A 22,192-nucleotide genomic window follows, 5' to 3' on the forward strand; every position below is an offset into this window, starting at 1 on the left:
ACGTTTCAGTTGCTTGCGTTCAATAATTCCTGTTTGCTTAGCAGCTTTCTCAAAAAGTAAGTTGGTCACTTGTGCCAGAAAAAACATCCAGGGAGTTTTATGGGTCCTAAGGGCAGAGAAATTATGTTATCATTAAAAGGTGGATCAAGCAAAATCCACCAGATATAATACACGTTAATGAGCCCATTACTTACAAGGATTACAAAGATGAACATTTAATTTTAAAATACACACCTTTGGGTATAAAAACTTTAATTAATCCTTTAATAGTCCTTCAAAACATTGTTTTCTGTATTACCTCCATAAATTATAATGAAACAATATACAGTTACAAGAGCTCAGGTACTTGTTCCTCAATACCCTCAGTCTAAGGGTGTGTTCTTATTAACCATTGGTGGAAATAATAGAAGAGTAACAGCTTCTGAAATAACTGTGCTTGAATTTGTTTTCCAAAACTTTCAGCTATTCTAATTTGACAGGGACAGTCCCAATTAAACTTCTATCAATCCACATTTTAAAAAATATCCTAGTTTGTCCTTGGATTACTTGCATTTTCTCTTTCTCCCAGTTTGTCCTTGGCTTACTTGCATTTTCTCTTTCTCCCAATTGGCTTACTTGCATTGTTGCAAACTCAGTTCCAAGGACAAAAATAGTTTGCACTCAGCTCAGCTGGGAGGAGAGAAGGAGGTGAAATCTTGGCAAACTTCTTTTGCCATCTTGAACACAATTTGAAGTTGCTTGGGCATGTATGTCCTAGTTTTCATCTATGACCCTATTCACACTACAAAAATAATCTGGGATTATTTATATTAAATTAGCTGCATTACTAACTTTATTATTTTTATGACTTCCCACAAAGGATCCTGAGAATTTCAGTTTTGTTGGTGGTACTGAAAATTCATAGCTCCTCCTCACATTACTATTTATTTATTTATTGCACTTATTTCCCACCTTTCTCCCAAAATGGGAGAAGTTTCTAAATTGGTAATAGCAAAGTTTCTAATGTCACTTGATTTAGTTGTTAAATCAGTTGAAGTCTGTTGTGTTGACATTCTATGGTTAGGTAGCATGTGGCCTTCTACATATTGTTAGATTCCAACTTCCATTAGCCTCAGCCAGTATTTTGTAAGAGATTATGAGAGAGCAGTAATTTGACAACAAGGAAGGTCCACCTCTGATATTTACTATCTGCTGATATGTCAAAGAAGCAAGGTTAATCCTTCTGGAATCTTGGAATAATAGTGACCTTCAGCTGAGGTTGGAGATAGATATCTGTTAGCGCTAAGATGAATTCCATAATCCATGTTAGTGTCCAATATCCTTGTCAGGCCAACCAAAAGGGTATGTATATGAAATCAGGATCTCCATACTTCTTCCTGAAGAAAGTCATCACTAAAAGCAAAAAAAGTTAAACTTGATGTTAAAGATTAGGATGCCACAACAGCCAGCCAGAAAGTCATAGGAAACCTAGAAGCAGGACATGAGACCAAAGCACTCCTCTGTATTTCCAAGAAACTGATATACACAAGCAATCCATATTTCTGGGAAATATGGATTTATCATGGCTAGTAGCCTCTGATAGCTTATCCTCTCTGAATGTGAAAGCCAGCAGAGTTAATGGTAATGGATGTTGGGGTGGCAAATTTATTTGACAAAAGTACATGTGAAAAGGATATAGAAGTCTTAGTAGACTAGAAGCTGAACATGATTCAACAGTGTAATGTGGCAGCTAAAAAGCCAACAATTCTAGCCTGCATCAATAGAGGTCTAGTGTCTAGACTGAGGGAAGTTATATTACTACTCTATTCTGGAATACTTTGTACAGTTCTGGCCTCCATCATTCAAGAAAGATATTGAAAAGCTGGAATGTGTCCAGAGGAGAGTGACTAAAATGGTGAAAGTTCCTGAAACCATGCCTTATGAGGGGTGGCTTAGGAAGCTGGAAAAAGATGCAATATAATTTGAGTGAATTAATGAAAGACCATTGTAAATAAATGGGTACTGAAACCTCTCCATATAATGGCCAGTTAGTAGGGATGATTAATCAGTTCTCAAATGTGGGGTGGGACACCCGGGGGGTGTACAAGAGTTGCTCAAGGGAGTTGCAAGTCTAGGAGTCCCTGATCCTTCCTACTCCTCTTCCTAACCATTTTTTTATCCTGGAGGGGAAAGTCAAGGAGGGCTCTTGGAGTCTCTGCTTGAGGAAGGTGGAGGAGGAAGAAGAGAGTTATTTCCTTATAAAAGGTTAAAATATGGATGTACATGACTGTACAAATGAAACTACACATACAAAATTCATATACTACATTGAACAGAGGGCTGTCTGCATGTAGATGTAAAGGGGGGTCAAAAGGGTAAAACGTTTGAGAACCACTGGTCTTGGGGAACTTCAAAGATTAATCAATTCTGACAGTGCACCTCAATGCGATGGTCCCAAGACATTTTGACTACAGTTCTCATTATCCCCAACCATCGGCCATGTTGACTAGAGTTGACAGGAGCTGTCATCAAAACATCTCAAGAACACCATATTGGGAGAAGACTTTATGAACTAGTCAACTTCATCAGAGAATAGCTAAGACAGCAACCCCTCTGGAAATCAGAAAGCAATGAAGGAATCCAGTAGCACCTCAGAGACTAAATGGGAAGGATAAATTTCTAGCATAGGCCCTTGTGGACTCAGTCCACTTCATCACCTATCCATATACGTGACTGTCTTAATTATAGTCTGTTATTTCTTTGACAGAAAAACTACACCAGAAAATTATTAGAAATTTCTGCTGATATTTTTATAATAATTTTCATTGACCTGAATAATTGAAATCTTTCCAGTCTAATCACATCTAATTTCACCAATTGACATAATCCATAGCCAAAATAAACAAAAAAAAACCACTAACACTGCAGGAATATTGGCACCTTTAAACAACTGATAGCTCTTCCTTATGTTTTAAAATGCAATTTAATTTAACAGCTTGCCCTGAAGAAATTAGTAATCAGCAATGGTGTTCAGGCAGTCGGAATATCTCATTATAAACAGCCTAAGTCATTTGAATGTTATACAGAGGTGACTGGCACATTCATTTTTAGCTTAATGGTACCCATAACCACTATAATACGGTCAATGTGTCTGGCTTTTATGTAAATCACTGGCCATCATGGCACAGTGCTCAGGAAACTACCGTAGTTTTCTGCCTTCTGCATCATACTAAGTAGGCAAAATTTCACCCAAGGGCACCCAAGAAATAACATGCAGCTAATATGACTCCTACCTCCAGTTAAAAATTAAGCATTCCATCCATATAAGGAAATCTCTTGCAGAGATTTTCAGACTGAGATCTCAGTACTAACTGACCAAGTTGGTTAAGGACTGGAGGATCTGGCAGCAGGACATCTAAAGCTGTGCTGAACTTAAATGCCTCCCTGGTTAGACATGTGAAATTACCGAGGCCTAACTTTCTGTCAGCACTGCAGCTGAGTCCTACACTGGACAAAGGATGGATTTGGTATAATCCAGCTCTTTCCATGTCTACCTCTTCCTCTGCCTTTTTTGTTTTTTTGGCTTTTCCATAGGCCAATCTTGGCCTGCACAGCATTCTTCTTGCAGATTGTTCTGCTGGCAAATCTCTGAAGGTTAGCCCACAGAAGAAGGTTCTGAAAGCAATGCGGTATCTGTGATAGAATGTGGGGATATTTTCTAGCAAGGAGATGCTTCACCTCTAGCCATCACATCTTTGAAATAGGAATTCACAGTTTCTTTCATCACCTCACCTCAAGTGATAGGGTGCAAAGAGTAAAATGTGAAGCATCAGTCTATTAACTGAATGTCAGAGGCCAGGTGTGAGCAAAGTGCAGCCTTGGAAAACCATGTAGTGTCAAACTTGTGTTTTTTTTACTCCTCACCCCCTCCAAACTCCATGAGCCATGTTACTTCTAGCTATAAAAACATCCAAGAACAACAATTCACTTTTTAAATAGGTTGCAGGGCCCTCCTCTTTCACTGGTTAACATTTAGAAAACAAAACAACAGTTGAGATCCTTCATCATCATCGTAACTATGATGACAGAGGTCTATCGTAGTTACAACTGACAATACCCTCTCCTAAGCCTGGCAACACACCAACCAAAGCATTTCTGAAGTGGGGGAAGAGAGGGGGGCCTTGACACACCCCTTGACTGGAAATGTATTCCAAGGCAATTCACAACTGAAAATGTGTTGTGGCTATCATTTTCCAGAATTCCCATCTTCAGATCCTCCACTCTACAAAGGTAGGTTTTCAGGGTCAAATTTGGTTGCTTATGACAGTAAACATGAATCCCCAGCAGTCAGGATGTCATAAGCCCACCTTATGAAAGTGACGTATAGCTTGCTAATATGGCAGGTTAGATTCCAGATCACCACCAGTGCATAGAAGAATCTAAAAGCATTTCTACACTATCAGTGAAATTCCCCCTCAAGTCATAGATTCTCATGCAAGGATGGGTGGGACCATCTACCAGCTGGTTCTCAATTGACAGGGGAACAGACTCCCATTGATTGCAGCAGATACTTCTCAGTAAGTGAGGATTGGAGAACTTTCACAGTCGCTACATTGCCCAACTAGGAACTACATAGGGATTGTGAATACATAACAGTCAAATGCGTAACTCTGGGTTATTAATCTAACTGCCTTAGAGGAATCTGACCAGCAATACTGTACTTTATAATTGAAATAGAATCCAGAGACATGACCGTGTTAGTCTGGAGTATCAGTATACCTTTCAGATTTGCTGCTTTGATCAGGTTTTGGAAAAGCGGGATACAAATAAACTATATTATTATTATTATTATTATTATTATTATTATTATTATTATTAATTGTGCAGAGCATCTGAGTAAATAGACCATGTCTGTGAACGCGTATGCTACAACTTCTGCACAGACTCAGAGGTGCTACAAGATCCCTTTGTATGCTATATAACTGAAAGGCACAGTATTAGTAAAGTGCTCTAAAGCAAAGCACCTTAAAGTGAGGTATTCCTGTATTAACTGCTGAACAGGATGCTAGCCAGCATTTTTAATAACCAGAAGTGGGCTTCTTCTGGGTTGTTGCAGTGTTCTCTTGCCATGTCTGATAGTCTATGCATTCTAGTGACTCTGGAAACACTGAAGTTGCCTACCCAGATATAGACAAAGACCTGTTTAATTGTGTTAGAATACATTGTGTTTGCTCAACTCTCCCTGTATGGATATCCCAATGAGCTTATACCTCCCCATGTAGCTGCACTATTATGTTCTGAAATTGTGACACCTTGTGTCCTGCAAAAGATACTAGGGCCTTTGAGAGTTAGGCTACCTGCCATAAACTTTGTGGTGTTGTGATCACCCACAGGGTACTTCTCTCTAAAAGCACAAATTGCTTCACTGGCCTGGTGGAAAATTATCGTAACCCCAGTGGCTGCTTGGGTGGTTTGCACAATTGGTCTCCCCCTGACTCCCAGATACTGAAGTCAACTGAGAAGATCTACACGCCTGGAGCTCCACATGATTTGGAGTTGTGCAGAGTTTCAGCTTGAAAAGAATGTGTTTTACAGCAACATCCATTCATGTTAGACATTGGAAGAAATAACACTTTAAAAAGCTAAGTGTTTTGTAAATACTGGCTACAGTCCAGCATAGAATTAAGCATGCATAAACTCATTCAAATTAAGAGTCTTAGGCCTGTTACAGACAGCCAAAATAAAGCTGCTTCGAGTCACAGTGGAGGTATGGTGTTTCAATGATGCATGCGTCCTAAGAGTCCAGAAATCGCACCAAAGCTACGCTCCAGCCCTAAGGACTGGAGCGTGGCTTTGGTGTGGCTTCTGGACTCTTGCATCATTGAAACACCATACCTCCACTGTGACTCGAAGCAGCTTTATTTTGGCTGTCTGTAACAGGCCTTACAGAGGCTTAAGTCTATATTGGACTGTGGCCAATATTAAATGTTATCATTAAAAAGTACAATTGAGTAACATGTGCATTGCCTGAAGAAAACATAAGAGATTTTGAAAAGAGATCACAGGCTTATGTACTAGCTGTACTACTCTTTAAAATGTTTACCATTTTATTATTTTAAAATATCAACTTCAGCTACTGCAGTGTATTGGTACATCAGCTCCCAAAATAATCTGATCTATAAAAAGTGAGACTTAAATGGCCAACCACATTGTTTCATGATTAAAATGTTGTTAGCCACTATCCCTTTCATCAACATCTCCAGCCAATGTGACATACTTGGATTTGGATTCGGAAGTCAGGAATGCTTGCCGTTGTACCAGGGCTGTGTGTTACGTGCCTGTCTGTGCTAGATCACAGCTGATGACAGGAGCTATCCGAAAGAGTGGCTTGAAGAAAAAAAGAAAGTAGATTTCATTGATAACTTGCCACGTCCAAAACAAAATCAGTTGGAAACAATTACCTCACATCTCTACAATTAGAAAAAGCAATGAAAAAGGTGGGGGAAAGGTGTGTGGTCATTTATTATTATTGTTTTTCAGTGAAAAATGACCTCATTGTTGGTATTCAGCATAGATATTTGCATGTGCTTTTTCTTTTTCCTGGTTATCTCTTTGGACTCAGCATGGACTTCTCAACTGTCCAATGGGACATCAGATATTGCTACATGAAGAGCTGGGTGCTCTAATTCAGCATCCTTCATGCAAGGATAGAAACAGCTTGAAATACAATAGTTCTCTCCATGTTCCTCCCCTCCCTATGAAACCTCTCTCCAATAATAATAATAATAATAATAATAATAATAATAATAATAATAATATATTTATACCCCGCTCTTCAGCCAAGGCTATCAGAGCAGTTGATAACAAGAATCAGGTATTAACATAAATGGCATGCGTTTGGATCAAAGGCCATTTAACCAGGAGAGCAAAAGAGCTGAATATCTTTTCCAAAATAGCTTAATATCTGCCCCTGATGATTGGATAAGATGTCCAAGAACAGTAGTGACACAAACTGAAGAGAAGATAGAGTTGTTGCTAACTTCAATTTACAGCAACTTTGTAAGAGACCTCTAAGTCATCCTAGAATCAACTAGCTCAAGTCTTGCAGACTCCAGGCTTTGGCTTTCTTTATCCACCTGGAATGTGGTCGTCTTCTTTTCCTACTGCCTTCTACTTTACCAAGCATCATTGACTTTTCTACCAATTCATGTCTTCTCATATGTCCAAAGTATGACAGTCTCAGTTTAATCATCTTAGCTTCTAGGGAAAATCCATGCTTGATTTGCTCTAAGACCCATTTATTGGTCTTTTTAGCAGTTCATGGTATCTGAAGAAGTTTTCTCCAGCACAGTTACAAAACTGGCACTGCTTGGGATGTGCAACATTATCCAAGAGCACTTCATTGACTCCTGGATTCTTGGTTAGAATCCAGCTCATTGATAACTCCAAACTCCCATCAATAATACCTAGTAGACTATAAAACTGAAACCATGAAGAAAGATGAAATGATGTCCTGTGGAATCATACAAATGTGAAACAATGCCAGTCTTGATACTTTGGTTGTAAAAAACTAGTGGAGCAAGCACTAAGGCTTCCTCACATTTCTACAAGACAAAGGAGTGTAAATTTAAAAAAAAGTTGTGAATATATGATTTAAGGAACACAAGAGATTTATGGCAATCTTCGGGTGTGTTCATCTGCCAAAGAACTGATATACTGAATCAGCCATGGCAAATAACATATGTGTGATATTTCCTCTGTCTTTCAAGAAACACAATGAATACATTAACAAAACATTTGCTATTGTTTAGTTTATTTTTCAAAGATGGTACAGTTAACAGCATGCAAAAATATTTCTTTTACTTCTTATTTCTTTGATTGCTTAATCTAGACAAGAAGGAAATGCTGCTATCATTGGTAATTTTAATAATCTGGATGAAGATGTGCAGGCTGTTTTAAATGGCCTTACATTCCTCCTAAAGTACGAAGCATGCAGCATGAAGGTCCTCCTGGATTGTTTTTATTAAAAGCATTTGTATACTTGGTTGTTGCTAACTAGCTTCAAGTTAACTTCAGCCTCTGGCGTGATGCCTCTAAATGAGGCCTCTCCAAGACTCCCTTTCCTCAATGGACCTGCTCACTTCCTCCAGACATAGGGTCATGTCCTCTTTAATTGAGTCTATCTATCTGGTGTGTGGTCTTCCTCTCTTTCTACTGCCCTCTATCTTTCCAAGTATTATTGTCTTTTCTAGATAATCATGTCTTCTCATGATGTGGCCAAGCTACAACAGCCTCAGTTTAGTCATCTTGGCTTCTAGGGAAAGTTTAGATCCAATTTGCTTTTGTATACATTTGTTTGTCTTTTCAGCCATCCACAATATCCACAGAACTCTTCTCATCTCAGATCGGTCGATTTTCTTTCTATCAGCTTCACCATCCGGCTCTTGCACCCATAAGTGAGGGAAAATACAATGGCATGAACAATCCTCACAATCGCTTTTGGATTGTGTCTAGTTCTTTCATAGCTGCCCTTTCTAGTCCTAGTCTTCTCCTGATTTCTTGACTGCAGTTTCCATTCTGGTCAAGGACTGATCCAAGATATGGAGAGACTTTGACTATTTCAGTTTCCTCGTAATCTATATTGAATTTGTGAATATCCTTTGTGGTTATTATTTTAGTTTTCTTAATGTTCAGTGTTAAACCTGACTTTGCACTTTCTTCTTTGACTTTCTTTAGTTGTTCCAAGTCTTTATTTTCTGCTAGTAATATAGTGTCATCTGCATATCGTAGGTTGTTGATATACTTTCCTCCAATCTTCACTCCTCCATTCTCTGAATCTAGGCCTGCTTTTTGTATGATTTTTTTTCATACAAATAGGGTGATAAGATGCATCCTAATCTAACTCTCTTTCAACCAGGAGTCGTTATGTTTCTCCATATTATATTCTAAATGTAAGAAATTCTATAAATAATTTTTTTGAAGAAAAGATGAAATTTAGGGACACAACAGCTTTATTCACTCACTTAAGTGGAAGAGTAATATCATACATACATGTTCTTCTCTACACAAATATCTGAACAGTTCCCACTTCATCTGACTATCTCTAGTCTATCTAGATATCTGCTTTACCAGAAGCGTTAGAAAGAGGCATAACTATAGTTACCTCACTATAACTATGCCTCTTTCTAATGCTTCCAGTAAAGCAGGTATCTAGATAGATATCCTACCTTGAACACAAAAAACACAATAGTTGTGTGCCATTCCTATCCTCTCTTGTCAAATTAACATTGGCTTCAATTTTTACTTCACTTTAAGACCTAGTGACATTTTAGTTTCAAGAGTCGAAGAGTATCTCATGGGCAGGTATATCAGTCAGAAAGAAGAATGGTGAGGAAACTTTCTAATGTGATATAGAGTTGAGGTGGAGAAGGAACGGAATGGTTGTGAAGTCTCATGGTAGACAATTGGACAAGATGTTCTACTCCCTTTGAACTTTACCATTATAGTCGCCCCTCCTAACACATGGACCCGAGATCTGTGACCTTGAATATCCACGTAGGGATGACCTACGCTATTTTCAATGGTGTGCACACCTAGTGCGCGTGCCTGGAGGTGTGCCCCATTCAAGCCTATGAGGCTTGAATATGCGTGAGCCTCCATTTTCGTGGGAGGCCAACTGTACTTGTTAGAAAAGGAGAGAGAGAGAGGACTGAGTACCAGCAAGATTAAGTTTAGTTTAGCATGAAATCACTTTCTAAAACCAATATTAGCTTTGTAGGTATACTGTCCAACCCAAATAGATATATGACCTTAAAGAGTTAAGAGAGAACATAAGAATTTTACAAGAAATTCTTTTTGTTACAACATGTCTTTTATTAACACCTTTAGGGCCTAATCTCATTACTTCTTAACGTATAATTGTACATGGTTTTAACTGTTTTAGCCTTTTCTGCTCTTTAACTTTATGATTTGTTTAGTATGCTTTTCTCCTAATTTTTTCTGTTTTTAATCTGAAAATGTTTAAACTGTTTATATTGTTCTAATTGTATGCCACCCTGAAATCACAGTGAGAGAAAATATTTCAATTAATAAAATAAAATCAGAAAGGCATTAGATAGCCAAGCATCACAAAACAATCTGAATAAAGAATGAAACCCTAACTGAAAATAACTGTGAAATACTGATTGATGAAAGGAATAATAAAACCACGGGCTTTTAACTTTTCTGGAATTTCTTTTATGAGTACTTTTCAATTGGCTTTCTGGGTGCACATCCAATCCTTATGGGAAACCAGCCATTTCTGAGATAGAAAATAGGCACTGCTCACATTTTGCACCAGTAAGATCACAAAGAATTTTTTTTAAGCGAGAATTTCTTCTCTAATAAAAAAAAAAAGTTTGGTACCCAATTTATTATGCTTATTGTATATGGTCACTGTGGCATAAATACACTAAAGGCACCAGATCATATCTATTACTGGAAGCAAAGCAGACTCAGCCCTGGTTAGTATTTGGATGGGTGACTGACAATGAGCACCAGGTGTTGTAGGATATATTTCAGAGAAAGGAACTGGCATAAACACCCCTGAATATTCTTTGCCTAGGAAAATCCTATGAAAAATTCCTGGGGTCATCATAAGTCAACAAGCAACTTGAATACAGAGTAAGAGAGAGTCACTGTGCTTTTTTAATTTGTTTTGTGTTGTATTTATTGAATTTATACCTCACCTTTCTCCAGGAATAGGAGCCAAGGCAGTTTAGGCAATCACAGGTTGAGTCTCTCTTATCTGAAATTCCAAAATCCACAATATTTCAAAAACTGAATCTTTTTTCACAGATGGCTGAGATAGTGACAAATTTGCTTTCTGGTGGTTCAGTGTACATTAACTTTGCTTCATACATGAAAAATATTGTAACAAATTACCATCCGGCTATCTGTACTGAATTTTTTGTTTAGACTTGAGTCCCATCTCCAAGATATCTAATTATGTTCGTATGTGCAAATACATGTGTTTCAAAACAAAACCAAAAAAATCCAAAATCCCAAACTGCTCTGGTCCCAAGCATTTTGGATAAGGAAAACTCAACCTGTAATATGATAAAATGATGACTAATTGATAAGGCTGCAGTTGTAAATCTGCACTGATTTTATATAACCTTTGGCTGAAAAATGGATATGTATTATGTTTCCAATTAATTAATGCTCTTCTGGTTGCATGCTCTCAGATCCTAAAACAACATGCCATGATGAACTATGTAACTTCATATAACTTCTATGCTGGTTATGGATTTGAATACCCAGTGAACTTGTAACAATGTCTTCACGTTCTGAAGCATCTCAGGTCCATTTGCAAAAGTTTGGTCTGGGGATTCTGTGACGTAGCCCCAAAGCTAGCAACTGAAAGATGCATAATGCCAAAGACACAAAGGCTTTGTGAAGGGTTAGACATCGAATTATTTTTTCTAAATAGGCAGACAGAATGTATGAACTGATTCTGTTGAAGCAGTTCATTTTAGGTGATGTGAGGCAACAGTGGCGGGATACAGACGGGCAAAAAGGGGTGTGTTCATGACGTCATGAAGGTAGAGCCTTCAGACGGCCCTTACCTGAATGCCGCCATGAACACGCCGCCCGCACGCCCCAAGCGGGAAGAAGCGGCATTAAAAAGGTGCTGCTTTTCCCCGCTTCTTTTCTGTATGATGCGCAGCTGCGCAGCTCCGTCTGTAAGCTGCTGCACCGGTACGCCAGAATTGTTACGCTGCTAATTTAAGTTGCCCATTTAAAAGCTCCGTGTCTGCTGCGTCACATAATGATTTGGGGTCCTGGAACATGCGCAGTTTGCAGTCAGGCTTTAATTGCAGCGTCAGCTGCCATGCAGGTGTGGAAGCTGCAGCACAGCTGCAGCAGATTTTAAGACTCGTAACCCTAACCCTAACCCTAACCCTAACCCTAACCCTAGAGCAACATGTACGCATGCGCTGCTAGAATCGGGGGAAGTTTGGAATTTAAAGTGAACCCCTACACACATTCCTGTGCCATTTTCACCTAACAATAAAAAACCCCTAAAACTTTAAATATTTACATATGTACAAGGGAGGTGATGGGGGATGGCAGGGGGACAGCGGTGGCAGCGGCGACAGCTGTGGCTGTGCATTGCAGATTCAGCAAGAGCGCGGGGACCAAAGGAGAGGAGGCATCCATGATGCTGGTGACACTGGCAACGTGCAAGCGGACAAGGATGCCAACACCAGCTGATCACCAGCTGGCAGGAGACCACTATTGTTCTTGGGCAGGGCGAGGGAAAAAGTTTTAAAGGGGCTTGGGCGCTTTAAATGTGCACATAAGCTTTCTGCCGCCGCTGCTGAGCACCGCAGCTGCGCATCCGCCAGCCGGCAAAAGAAAAAAAAAAGCCCCGTTTTTGGCCGCCCGTGCAGAAGCTGCCTCTCTCTTTGCAGCGTCCTCCGAGGTGGCGGTTTGGAAACTGCGGGTCAGAAACGGCCCCAGGTGAGGCGTCTTCACTGCCCCCCATGTGGAAGCCCCATCTCCTGAGCCACGCCCCCGGGGCGGGCGGTCTGGAGGCTCCGTATTCAGCAGAATACACCTCCAAGACGTCTTCCCCTGCCCGTCTGTACCCCGCCAGTGATTTTTTAAAATGTGTGTTGTAGTATTTTTGGTCAATCATCTATATGGTTTCAATCATTGTGGGGAACAAGGGATGTGTTCCCCAAAGTCTGGTTTTATAGCTGAAGATTTTGCCAAGAAAATTAACATTCAGTGATATGAGAAAACTTACATCATTTTCACTTCTAAGAAATTGAGATGAATGAATATAGCATGGGCATAAGTACTCTTTCTGTGTGGAACTACTGAGTATAGTGTTTAAAAATGTCAAGTGTCATCAGAGTAATGGGCTTTGTTTCTACATTTGCTTTGTTTCCACACTGTCTAGATGCAGTAAACATGGCCTTTTGGCCTCTCTGTTTAGTTTAGTTTCTAAAAGAATCCAACCATGAAGTTAATGATGCACTTCAAAGGAGCTGGGGGGAAAGGTGGAAAATATGCAATGGTTGCTTAATTTTCTGTCTTTCTTGTTGAATTCTTGGCTCTGTCAACAACACGACTGAAGATATGCCAGGGTGAAACTTTTCAGAAATCCTGGTTCTTTCATTCCCCAATGCATGTATCACTAAGTAGACAAGAAAACCAAATATGTATACACTGTTATCTGTGGGTTGGATCCAAAATTGCTTGTACTTAGAGCAGAAATCTATGTAACAAAACCCAAACATTTTTGTTAGTCTACTCTCAGTAAAACTAAAGCTGAATTGTTGTTATTCACAAAAGGAATATAACTGCAAATGACCAATGCCTATATATTTGTAAAGATATCTTTATTTTTGAATCAATTAGGGATCAGTTCAACATTTTTTTAAAAAATGTATTAAATTATTAGCTGGTAAGATGTCCAACATTTCACATTTCAATAATGTGTTTCATTTGAAATTAGTGCATTATAGGATTGTTGGCACCAAAAAGCAAGTTAAACACTCAGTGGATGGATGGGTGATCGAATGTATGAAAGAGAGATGCAAATTTCATTCATACATGTGATTGTCATTCTCTGATATCTAGTCACCTTTTCATGCTCTAATCTATCACAGGTCTGCTTAGCTGCATACAGAGAAGATGTAGTATACTGTGCATGCGTGTCTACATGGCCATATTTACATACACTGCATTTTGTTGATTTGGAAACATATTCTTTTCTTCCTTGCCAAGCAGTGATAAAAGGTATCCCTGTCACTCTTGTGCAATGTACACACTATTGTGTACACATCCCCATCACACTTGTACATGACACCATTTTCCTGCAATACATATGGAGCTGGACTGAGCTCATTGTGCATATAGATTTGTGGATGTTGCTTGAAACGATCATGAGTAGGCAGTTGTGGAATATAAACAGTCTTATTCTTTATAATTATACCTCCACAAAAGGCCCTGGAGAACATATCTAGAGCTATTAAAATATAGCATGAAACTAAGGAAAATTGGCCTATAAATGAGAAAATGAAATAATTTGATGAAAAGTCAAATAAGAAATCAATTAGATGAAAACAAGTTTGAACAATCAAGGTGCCAGTGAAATTTATAGGCAAAGGGGTACAACTCCAGATAGGACAGCTTTTTTAAAAAGCTGCCTTCTGATGGTGCATGGAATATGTGCATATGGCTTCAGCATCTGCTGTTTGCATTGCTTTTAACAATTAAAGGGGATGTAATTTAGCAGTTCAGTTTTGTGGTGCATGCACTGTTCTTGCATCTGGTGGCCATGCATCTCACCACAAAAGATATATGACTTCCCTCATTAGCTATTTTACACCAGAAGCATGGCAAGCAGATGAAGAAATAACTCATGCATCTAGTTTCTCTTCCATGCCAGACTTTACCCATACTGACATCATCTTAAACTTGATAAAATGTCACTAGAAATAGTAACTTGCATCTCTTGTCAGGGACTATTGGGAAGAGCTTTTGCCCATTATATGCAACAAAGCATAATATATGAAACCGTAATGTTCAGACCAACACTGAATGCACCCAGTGCCACTGGGGGGGGAGACCACTTAACCTGGTGAATTTTATGCTGGGTCCCTTACCACAGTGTCTTTTTTGTGTGTGCAATCCAGATCTTTGATAGTGTAATTATGCTGCCGAATCAATTTGGGTTGTGAGGCACCATTTCCTTTCCAGTGGATGCTAGTGTGAAAGGGAAGGTGGTTAAAATTGCCTCAGAGAGTTTTGGGGATGTAAAACTGATGCCCCCATAGTGAGAACGTCAATACGGTATTGCATCATCACAGACATCCGAATCTCCTTGATACAAAAAAGTAAGTATTAATGCTCCCATGGTGAGCTGTGTCAAGGTTAAAAGACCAATGCCTCAGTCCTGAATCTTCTGCATACTCTGACATCAACCCTTTATATGAACTAACATCCTATTCATTTCAGTGGATAAGTCACATGTGTGATTCCTCCATTGAACTGAACTGGGTAGCAAGTGAGGCTTGATGCAAAGGAGCCGCAGGCTTTGTTAATAAGGTCTTATTTAATAAAGTAAAATGAATCTTGACTTGGCCATGTAAACCCACTGGGTGATCTTGTACAAGTCACAGTCTCTCAGCCTCAGGGGATGGCAATGGCAAATCTGAAGGAACTTGCCAAGAAAACCCCATTATAGGTTTGCCTCAGGGTTGCCATACTAGAGCTCAAGGGGAAAAAATATGGAAGCATTTGGCTACAATTAAGAAAATTACTTGACTATCTACAACTATAGGAGCATTACTTTTTGCCCTCATTTGGTCCCAAAGCAACAGAACCTGGCTCCAGAGCCAGACTATGACAATTTGCTATCTGAGATGAAAGACAAGATGGCATCTTCCATTTGATGTCACCAGGGGCTTCATAACACTCATGATGGAACAGCTATCACTGCAGTTGATAGCAGACAGATAACTAGGTGGCAGAAAGCAGGTCATGTCATATGTTTGTCTTCCAACAGCTCACCACTATTCATCACTGGACAGCATTTGAAGTAGTTGCTTCATATTCTCTAACGACAGCGGTAGCCATGGTGCAAACTTTTTAAAAACAACTTTCAAAAATGGATAAAAGGATTATTTACATTGGGAGGAGGGGGAAAGCAAAAAAAGTCTCAGTGTACAAGACTGGTGCAAGTCTTCAGGTGGACTTAAGGGGATCCTAGATTGTGGCTTGTCAAAGTACTTCCCATTAGAAGACAAGGTTGGAGTAGATTCTCTGACTTTAACCAGGTGTTATCATTGAGCTAATTCACTTATCATGTTGTTGGCTAAAAGAGAAACAAGTAAAATTGGATACAATTCAGCAAATTTCAAAATTTACTAAATATTAACACCAAACATTAATACCGAAGTTGCACAGGCATCACTGGGGCTTAAATTAAAGGTAACCAAGCTAAAACAATCCCATTTCATTGCTTTTACAAGAATATGTCATGATTAACTTTTCCATGATTGTGTCCACTGCCTTCAAGCCATACTTCACATATCAAGATTGAAGTTTGTCTTGTCATAGCAATAATCGTAGAACATTCAAACACAGCTATACCTAAAAACATCCTTAAAATATAAAGGTAGTATTTAGTCTAAAGAAAAAAATGATTACATTGCAAGTATTGTTTGTTTCCACTTCAAATAGCACATCAAGCAAATTTAACACACTTCATTGGCATCCTAAATTTTATCATTCCAAAATGTGGACTAAAACCTACACATCTATGTGTCTTTGTGTACATGACATACACATAAGAACCCAATATATGAACAGCTAATGTGATCATAGATGCTTTTAATGTAGCCACTGGGCTGTGAAATTAACGTCAACCACAAAAACTGTAAGAACTCCACATCTGTCTTCAGGTTTACAACACTGACTATATAAAGAAAACACCATGAGTTACAATTAACACTGTTTTATCCCAGTATAGCAAAATTATTGGCTCTACAGACGGTTTATTGAACATCACCAATCTGAGACCCATAGCAAGAAGCTGCATGGTAGCATCATTCAAAGAAATTAATTTAATTGGTAAAACAAATTTCAGTGCATGCTGCTGCTAGCAGAAGATGACTGATTTTATTTGCATAATTGTCATTGCTCACTGTTGGTCAACTTAGCTGAACCAATGACTGAACTACCTGAGGACACCCTACACATGAATAGAAAAGTATGAACAACACATATGGCTTTACAATGAGGTGTGCACATCTGGAAATTGCAAGAGTGAATTATTGCCCTCATGATGTACTATGCCAAGTTAAAGATAAGAGTTTTTCCTTGACATGAATGTCTAGTCATAATCTCCATTACTAAACTGAAGAGCCAGCCTTGTCCAAGGACTACTATGGTGGTCATGTGGCCAACATGACTGTACCAAACATGTTACCTTCCTACTGAACTGTTACCTATTTAGCTACTTGCATGCTTTCAAACTCCTAGGTTGGCAGAAGCTGGGAACTAGTGACGGGAGCTCACCCCATCATGTGGCACTTGGGCCTCGAACTGCCAACCATCCAATCTTCCAATAATCGGAGTTGGCATCTTAACCACTAAGCCATCTTATAAATCAGCTGAGAATCATGGCTGCTTCTTAGTTCCAGCAGATGACTTCTGAGTTTGTTGTGACTGTTTCATGGGAGAACTGGTTTACCATAATCTGAAAAATCTTCAGGTCTCGCCCATGACCCTTTTGTATTGATTGTCTGCTTCTGTTATCATCCTATCTCCTGCCATCTTAAGCTCTTTTAAAGATGCTGCTACCATATGAAGGAACAGATAAAGGCAGCATCATGTAGTGGTTTGAGTGCTGGACTATGACTCTAGAGGTCAGGGTTTGAATCCCATCAGCAATGGAAACTCACAGGGTAACCTTGGGAGACTCTCACATTCTTAGTCCCAGAAGACCCTCTGATAGGTTTATCTTAGTGTCTCCATGAATCAGAAATGACTTGAAGGTACACAATAAAAGATTGCAACATTGAACACTGCTTGTGGATTCACCTCCCAGGGGATGCTTGTTTGTCCCCCATTCATCATATTTCCATGAAGAATATCTTGCTTTCCTAATATGTTTGTTTTAAATCTTCTAAGCCACTTCCATGTCTCTCATATTAGAATTTTACATTGTACTGTTGTCATTCTATTGTGCTTACTATTATAGTTCTATTTTTTCTGTCTGTTACTGTGGGACTACAAGCCAAAATGAAAGACACAATATAGAACTTTAGAAATAAATTTTGGAAATAAATATGTAATTAACAAGAGAGATGAGCTATGTGGCCCCTTCCACCATAAAGATCAGAGAAATATAGGACCATTTCTCCGATGTCCTAGTGTGGTCAGCAATAACTTGGGTGGGTTATAAACTGCCGCTTTGAGGCGGTCTGCCGCCGCCGCCACTTGCTCCGTGCGGGAGCCACAGCAGCCACACCGCGCGGCTCCCGCACGGACCGAAAAAGAAGCTCCAAAATGGAGCTTCTTTAAGCGGTGCCTCTGTGACGTCGCGACATGTTCGGACGCACAGCGTCCGATACGTAAAGATGGCGCCGGCCGTGTGGAATGGCCGGCGCCATATTGTACGGACAGAGTCCGTATTAGAGCCAGGGGCGTCTAGAAGAGACGCCCCTTTTTTAAAATGGGACGTCCTGCGGACGTCCCAAGTGGCGGTTTGTAACCCGCCTTAGTGTTTATTCACCTACTAGTCTTACTCTGCTCCTGAAGATCAGATTGTCTCTCCAAAAATGATAGTGATGAAAGAAGACAGAAACTCAACAGAAGGATACCTGCTGTTTGTTCAGGATGGCCAAATTCGTCTTTTGGCTTTTAATAGCTTCTGAGAAAAAGAACTCAAACCTGCCAATTACTTCCTGTCTATCAGTATTAAAATAGCCAGGTTTTCCTATTGTTACCAATTACATGTGCCCTTTCTTCACAGAGAAGACTTTTGGCTTGGATAATGATTGCTTCTCTTGAAACTTGATATCCAGTTTGCCATTAAGGGCTTGCATCCTGTTTATATTCATAAACTATACTTCATAAAATGAACCCGTAACTTTTTTGGAATTCACATGTATGGTCTTGCTGCAATGCAATGACCAAAAGTGTTCCCAAAAAACTACTGTATAAACCTGCTACCTCTATCATCGGAGGGGTTTCTGAAGGCCAGAGAACAAGGAAGCAAGCAAAGAAGTTTCCAACCCTCCCTAACCAGTGAAGTGCTTTGTGATAGCAACTGTGACAGTCTCTAAGTGGTTTGCTGTCACAAAATACCTTGCTACTGGGAGAGGGCTGGAAGCTTTTCACTTGCAATCCTGTTCCCTTGTATTTCAGGAAACTCTCCATTGGCAGAGGTGCCAGGCTTACATAGTAGGTGTTTTTAGGGTGGGGTGGGGAGTTGGGTCCAGAGACATAGTTACAATGCGCAAGCTCTGATGACATAGGAGATCCACAATTGTTGTTTATACGGTCACTTCAGTATGCAAAAGGATCTTGTAGAACCTTTGTGACTGAAAGAAAGAAGCTGGTAGCATGAAATTTCATAGACTTGAGCCTACTCCACACTACTGAGGAGGTAGATTCAAAAGCTTGTGCTACCAGCTTTTTTCTTTCAGTTAGTCTCAAATCTGCTATAAGTTCTCTTTGCATAGTGATTTTCCAGTCTAACACAGCTATGTCTTTGAATGCTCACTTCAGTTTTTTTATAACCATATAAAATAATTTGCTAGCTTAGAGATAGTGATTATCTATTAGTGACAAACTGTGAAAAGAGTAATTTCCCATGACTATCACAGTGGATATGTATATAATAATCTAACTTTGATGTGTTTAGCTGCCAATTTATCTTGCAACTAATTTTTACAAAAAACCACATATAAATACATTAGTATACATACATATTTATACAGAACACAGCACTACTAATATTAAGGGATGCAGTGCCTACTCTATAATTGCTTCTTCTTAATAAAAAGGAAAACAAATCCAAAAGAAAAAATGCTACTATATATATATATATAAATGTTGGTGTGTCTTCAAAATTCAAGAGTAGTAGAACCACAGTTGAGAGTTACTTTCAGTTTATGAAGCTGAACTAGCTCCATGATATTATATAAACAACAATAAAAATGGAAACCACACAAAATGCCATTATGTAACTGTTATGTGTATCAAAGGATCCTTTTGATGATGTCTAGTCACTTGTTCTTCATAAAGGATATTTATATCCATAATTCAGAATTCAGGATGTCTTTATCACATATCATATGTATGTGAGCCAGATAATTGTTAATTGCAGTCTTCAGCATAAGTTTGATCTTGCTGTGCCCTTACAGAAAATTTGCTTTATTTAGATGGCAGTCTACTGGGATTTCACAAAGATGAGGGAGAAGAATTATTCAACTCATCACCCGCTTTGGCCAAGAGGCATGGACAACAAAGTATGTTCTCTTTGCCAGACTGTCTGTACCACTAATGGTCTTGAGAGCATAGGCCTTTCCTCAAGCTCACATCATCCAGTCCAATTTCACCCGTCTGTCCTTTCCCTCTCTCTCCTTTGAAAATAACCTGGGGAAAGAAGATATGTTTCAAAGATAAGCCGTAACATAGTGAGTATATTACATGACCAAAAGTACAGCACTGCTTCTCAGAGTTCCCATCATAAATTCAGAGTGGCACTTGGGAACAAATACAACTCTGTCCCGTATCCTATTAAAAATGCATAAACAAAGATCCTTCCCCAGATATGTCAGGTTATTGGAGATGCCATCATGTGCATTTGGCCAACCTTTCTAACCTTAACTAGTGACTGCATCCTCTCAATGTAATGTAAATATCCACATGCACAGATATACTCTGCAAGTACTACACAACCCCAATGCAGAACAGCAACATGTCAATGACTAAAGGCTGTTGCATAATATATGATGTGCAACATGCAATGCACAGTATGTGAAGACAAGGCACATGCTATCTGTGCAGTTCTGCATTCTGCCACTATCAACAAAATACATCTTTTGCACAATGGTGATGCTTTGGCCCCACATTCAGAGCTTACCTTACGCAACTGTATGTCCTTCACCAGCCAGTCTGTGCATGAGATCTGCTGATATGGAACACTCTGAGAAGTACTTTGGTTATAAAATAAATTTTCTTTGCCTTCCAATGGATAGCAAAGAGGCAAGAGCAGCCTGAAAGCTGCGTCAGGAACATTGGGGCTGTTTTAGGGCTCTTTTTCTCCTGTAATCTAATTTGATGAGTTAATGCTAGAATTCTGATGAGCTTAGTTAGCTAATATTTGGACTGTTCATTTTACTTTAAAAACTCCTGTCTATGATCTCTCTGTTTTGTTCTTTCACTAATAGAATTGGAAACAGAACTTGATTTTACTCTTTTTCCTAGCCTTCATGTATTTGCTGACCATGTTAACCTTGCTGGTAAAGCATTTTAAAAGACTATCTTTCTTCATGAGAATTCGTGACATTTGTTGTTTGTTGTTAACTGCCCTCAAATCATCCCTAGCTCAGGGCAATCCTGTGCAAGAGACATCTCCAAGATCCCCTGTTCTTTACTGCTCTGCTTAAATCCTGTAATTTCAGTCCTGTGACTTCCCTGATTGAGTCTGACTGACGCCACTACCCTCTGGTATGCTGTCCTTGGGAAGACACTCCCCAAGTTCATGTGTCTTTTCTGGGTGTCCAATGACATTTTAACTTTGGTTTGCATCCTGTTGGTGAATTACAATGCCATAGGTCCAACTTGCACACCATCACAACTTTGTTAATTGTTGCATAGGTTGGAATTCTGACCATACAACAACCAGCCTTGTCAGCTGTGCACCACCCCGCCACACACACTCATATGGACATTTCCATGTTGTCAGAGAGCGGGGGATGAGCAGTGATACATCCAGCTAAATTCTTGTAGCTGAATGTGCTGCAAAGATGTCACCTGCAGAAACCTCTCAAGGGTGCCCTGAGGTTTCTGTAGATGCCTATTGCAGTGTATCCAGGTATAGGAAAATAGCTGGATGTGTCCCACTCATCCTCCAGTTCACTGATAATGTGGAAACATATGTGTTGGGGAGATTGCACTGCTTACAATGTAGGTTTTGGGGGCTAGCAGTAGGAGGCATGTCTACAAAGACAGAGCTACATGATATCTATATGTTTTCTAATGCAACATCTCTGACATCTTTCCTTATATACTCAAGACCTGTCTATGATTTGAAAGTGTATAGCTGCATCTTGTATGAGTATTTTCTGGCATTTGTACTTCCTCAATGAACACAAGAGTAACCCAAAAGCAAAAAAAACAACAACAAAAAAAACCCTCTATACAAACCAATTTGGTTTTATCCCAGGAGGTTCGGTCTTACTGACATTAGCACTAAGTGTTTTGTATCCCTGGTGTTTATTGCTTTGACTAGCATGTTTGGTGATCTTCAATAAATTCAAGGATATGCACAGTTTACAGATACTATCCACATTAACTTGATCCCATTGCAGCAGCTTTAGTCTGCTTAGCCAATGGTAAGGAATTATGGACAATGCAGTACAAAACAGCTGGGAAGCCACAGTTGAATATCCCTTCTTAGGATAAAGCACACTGTCTCCAC

General features: G+C 39.4%; 1 protein-coding gene across 7 annotated transcripts in view; it reads right to left on the reverse strand.

The window, feature by feature from the left end:
- Positions 1-15,886: 15,886 nt before the first annotated feature.
- Positions 15,887-22,192, reverse strand: part of LOC149313078 (nephronectin-like) — an 81,554-nt gene continuing 75,248 nt past the window's right edge. For all 7 annotated transcript variants that reach the window (XM_089526022.1, XM_089526018.1, XM_089526020.1 and 4 more), the window contains one exon: positions 15,887-20,142. In XM_089526022.1, the coding sequence (XP_089382148.1) occupies positions 20,047-20,142 (96 nt within the window). In that variant the 3' untranslated portion in view covers positions 15,887-20,046. The remainder of the gene's footprint in view (positions 20,143-22,192) is intronic.

The sequence above is a fragment of the Sceloporus occidentalis genome, unplaced genomic scaffold (genome assembly GCF_023333645.1).
Source record: "Sceloporus occidentalis isolate IW3139 unplaced genomic scaffold, rSceOcc1.0.p SCAF_5, whole genome shotgun sequence".
Taxonomy (NCBI): domain Eukaryota; kingdom Metazoa; phylum Chordata; class Lepidosauria; order Squamata; family Phrynosomatidae; genus Sceloporus; species Sceloporus occidentalis.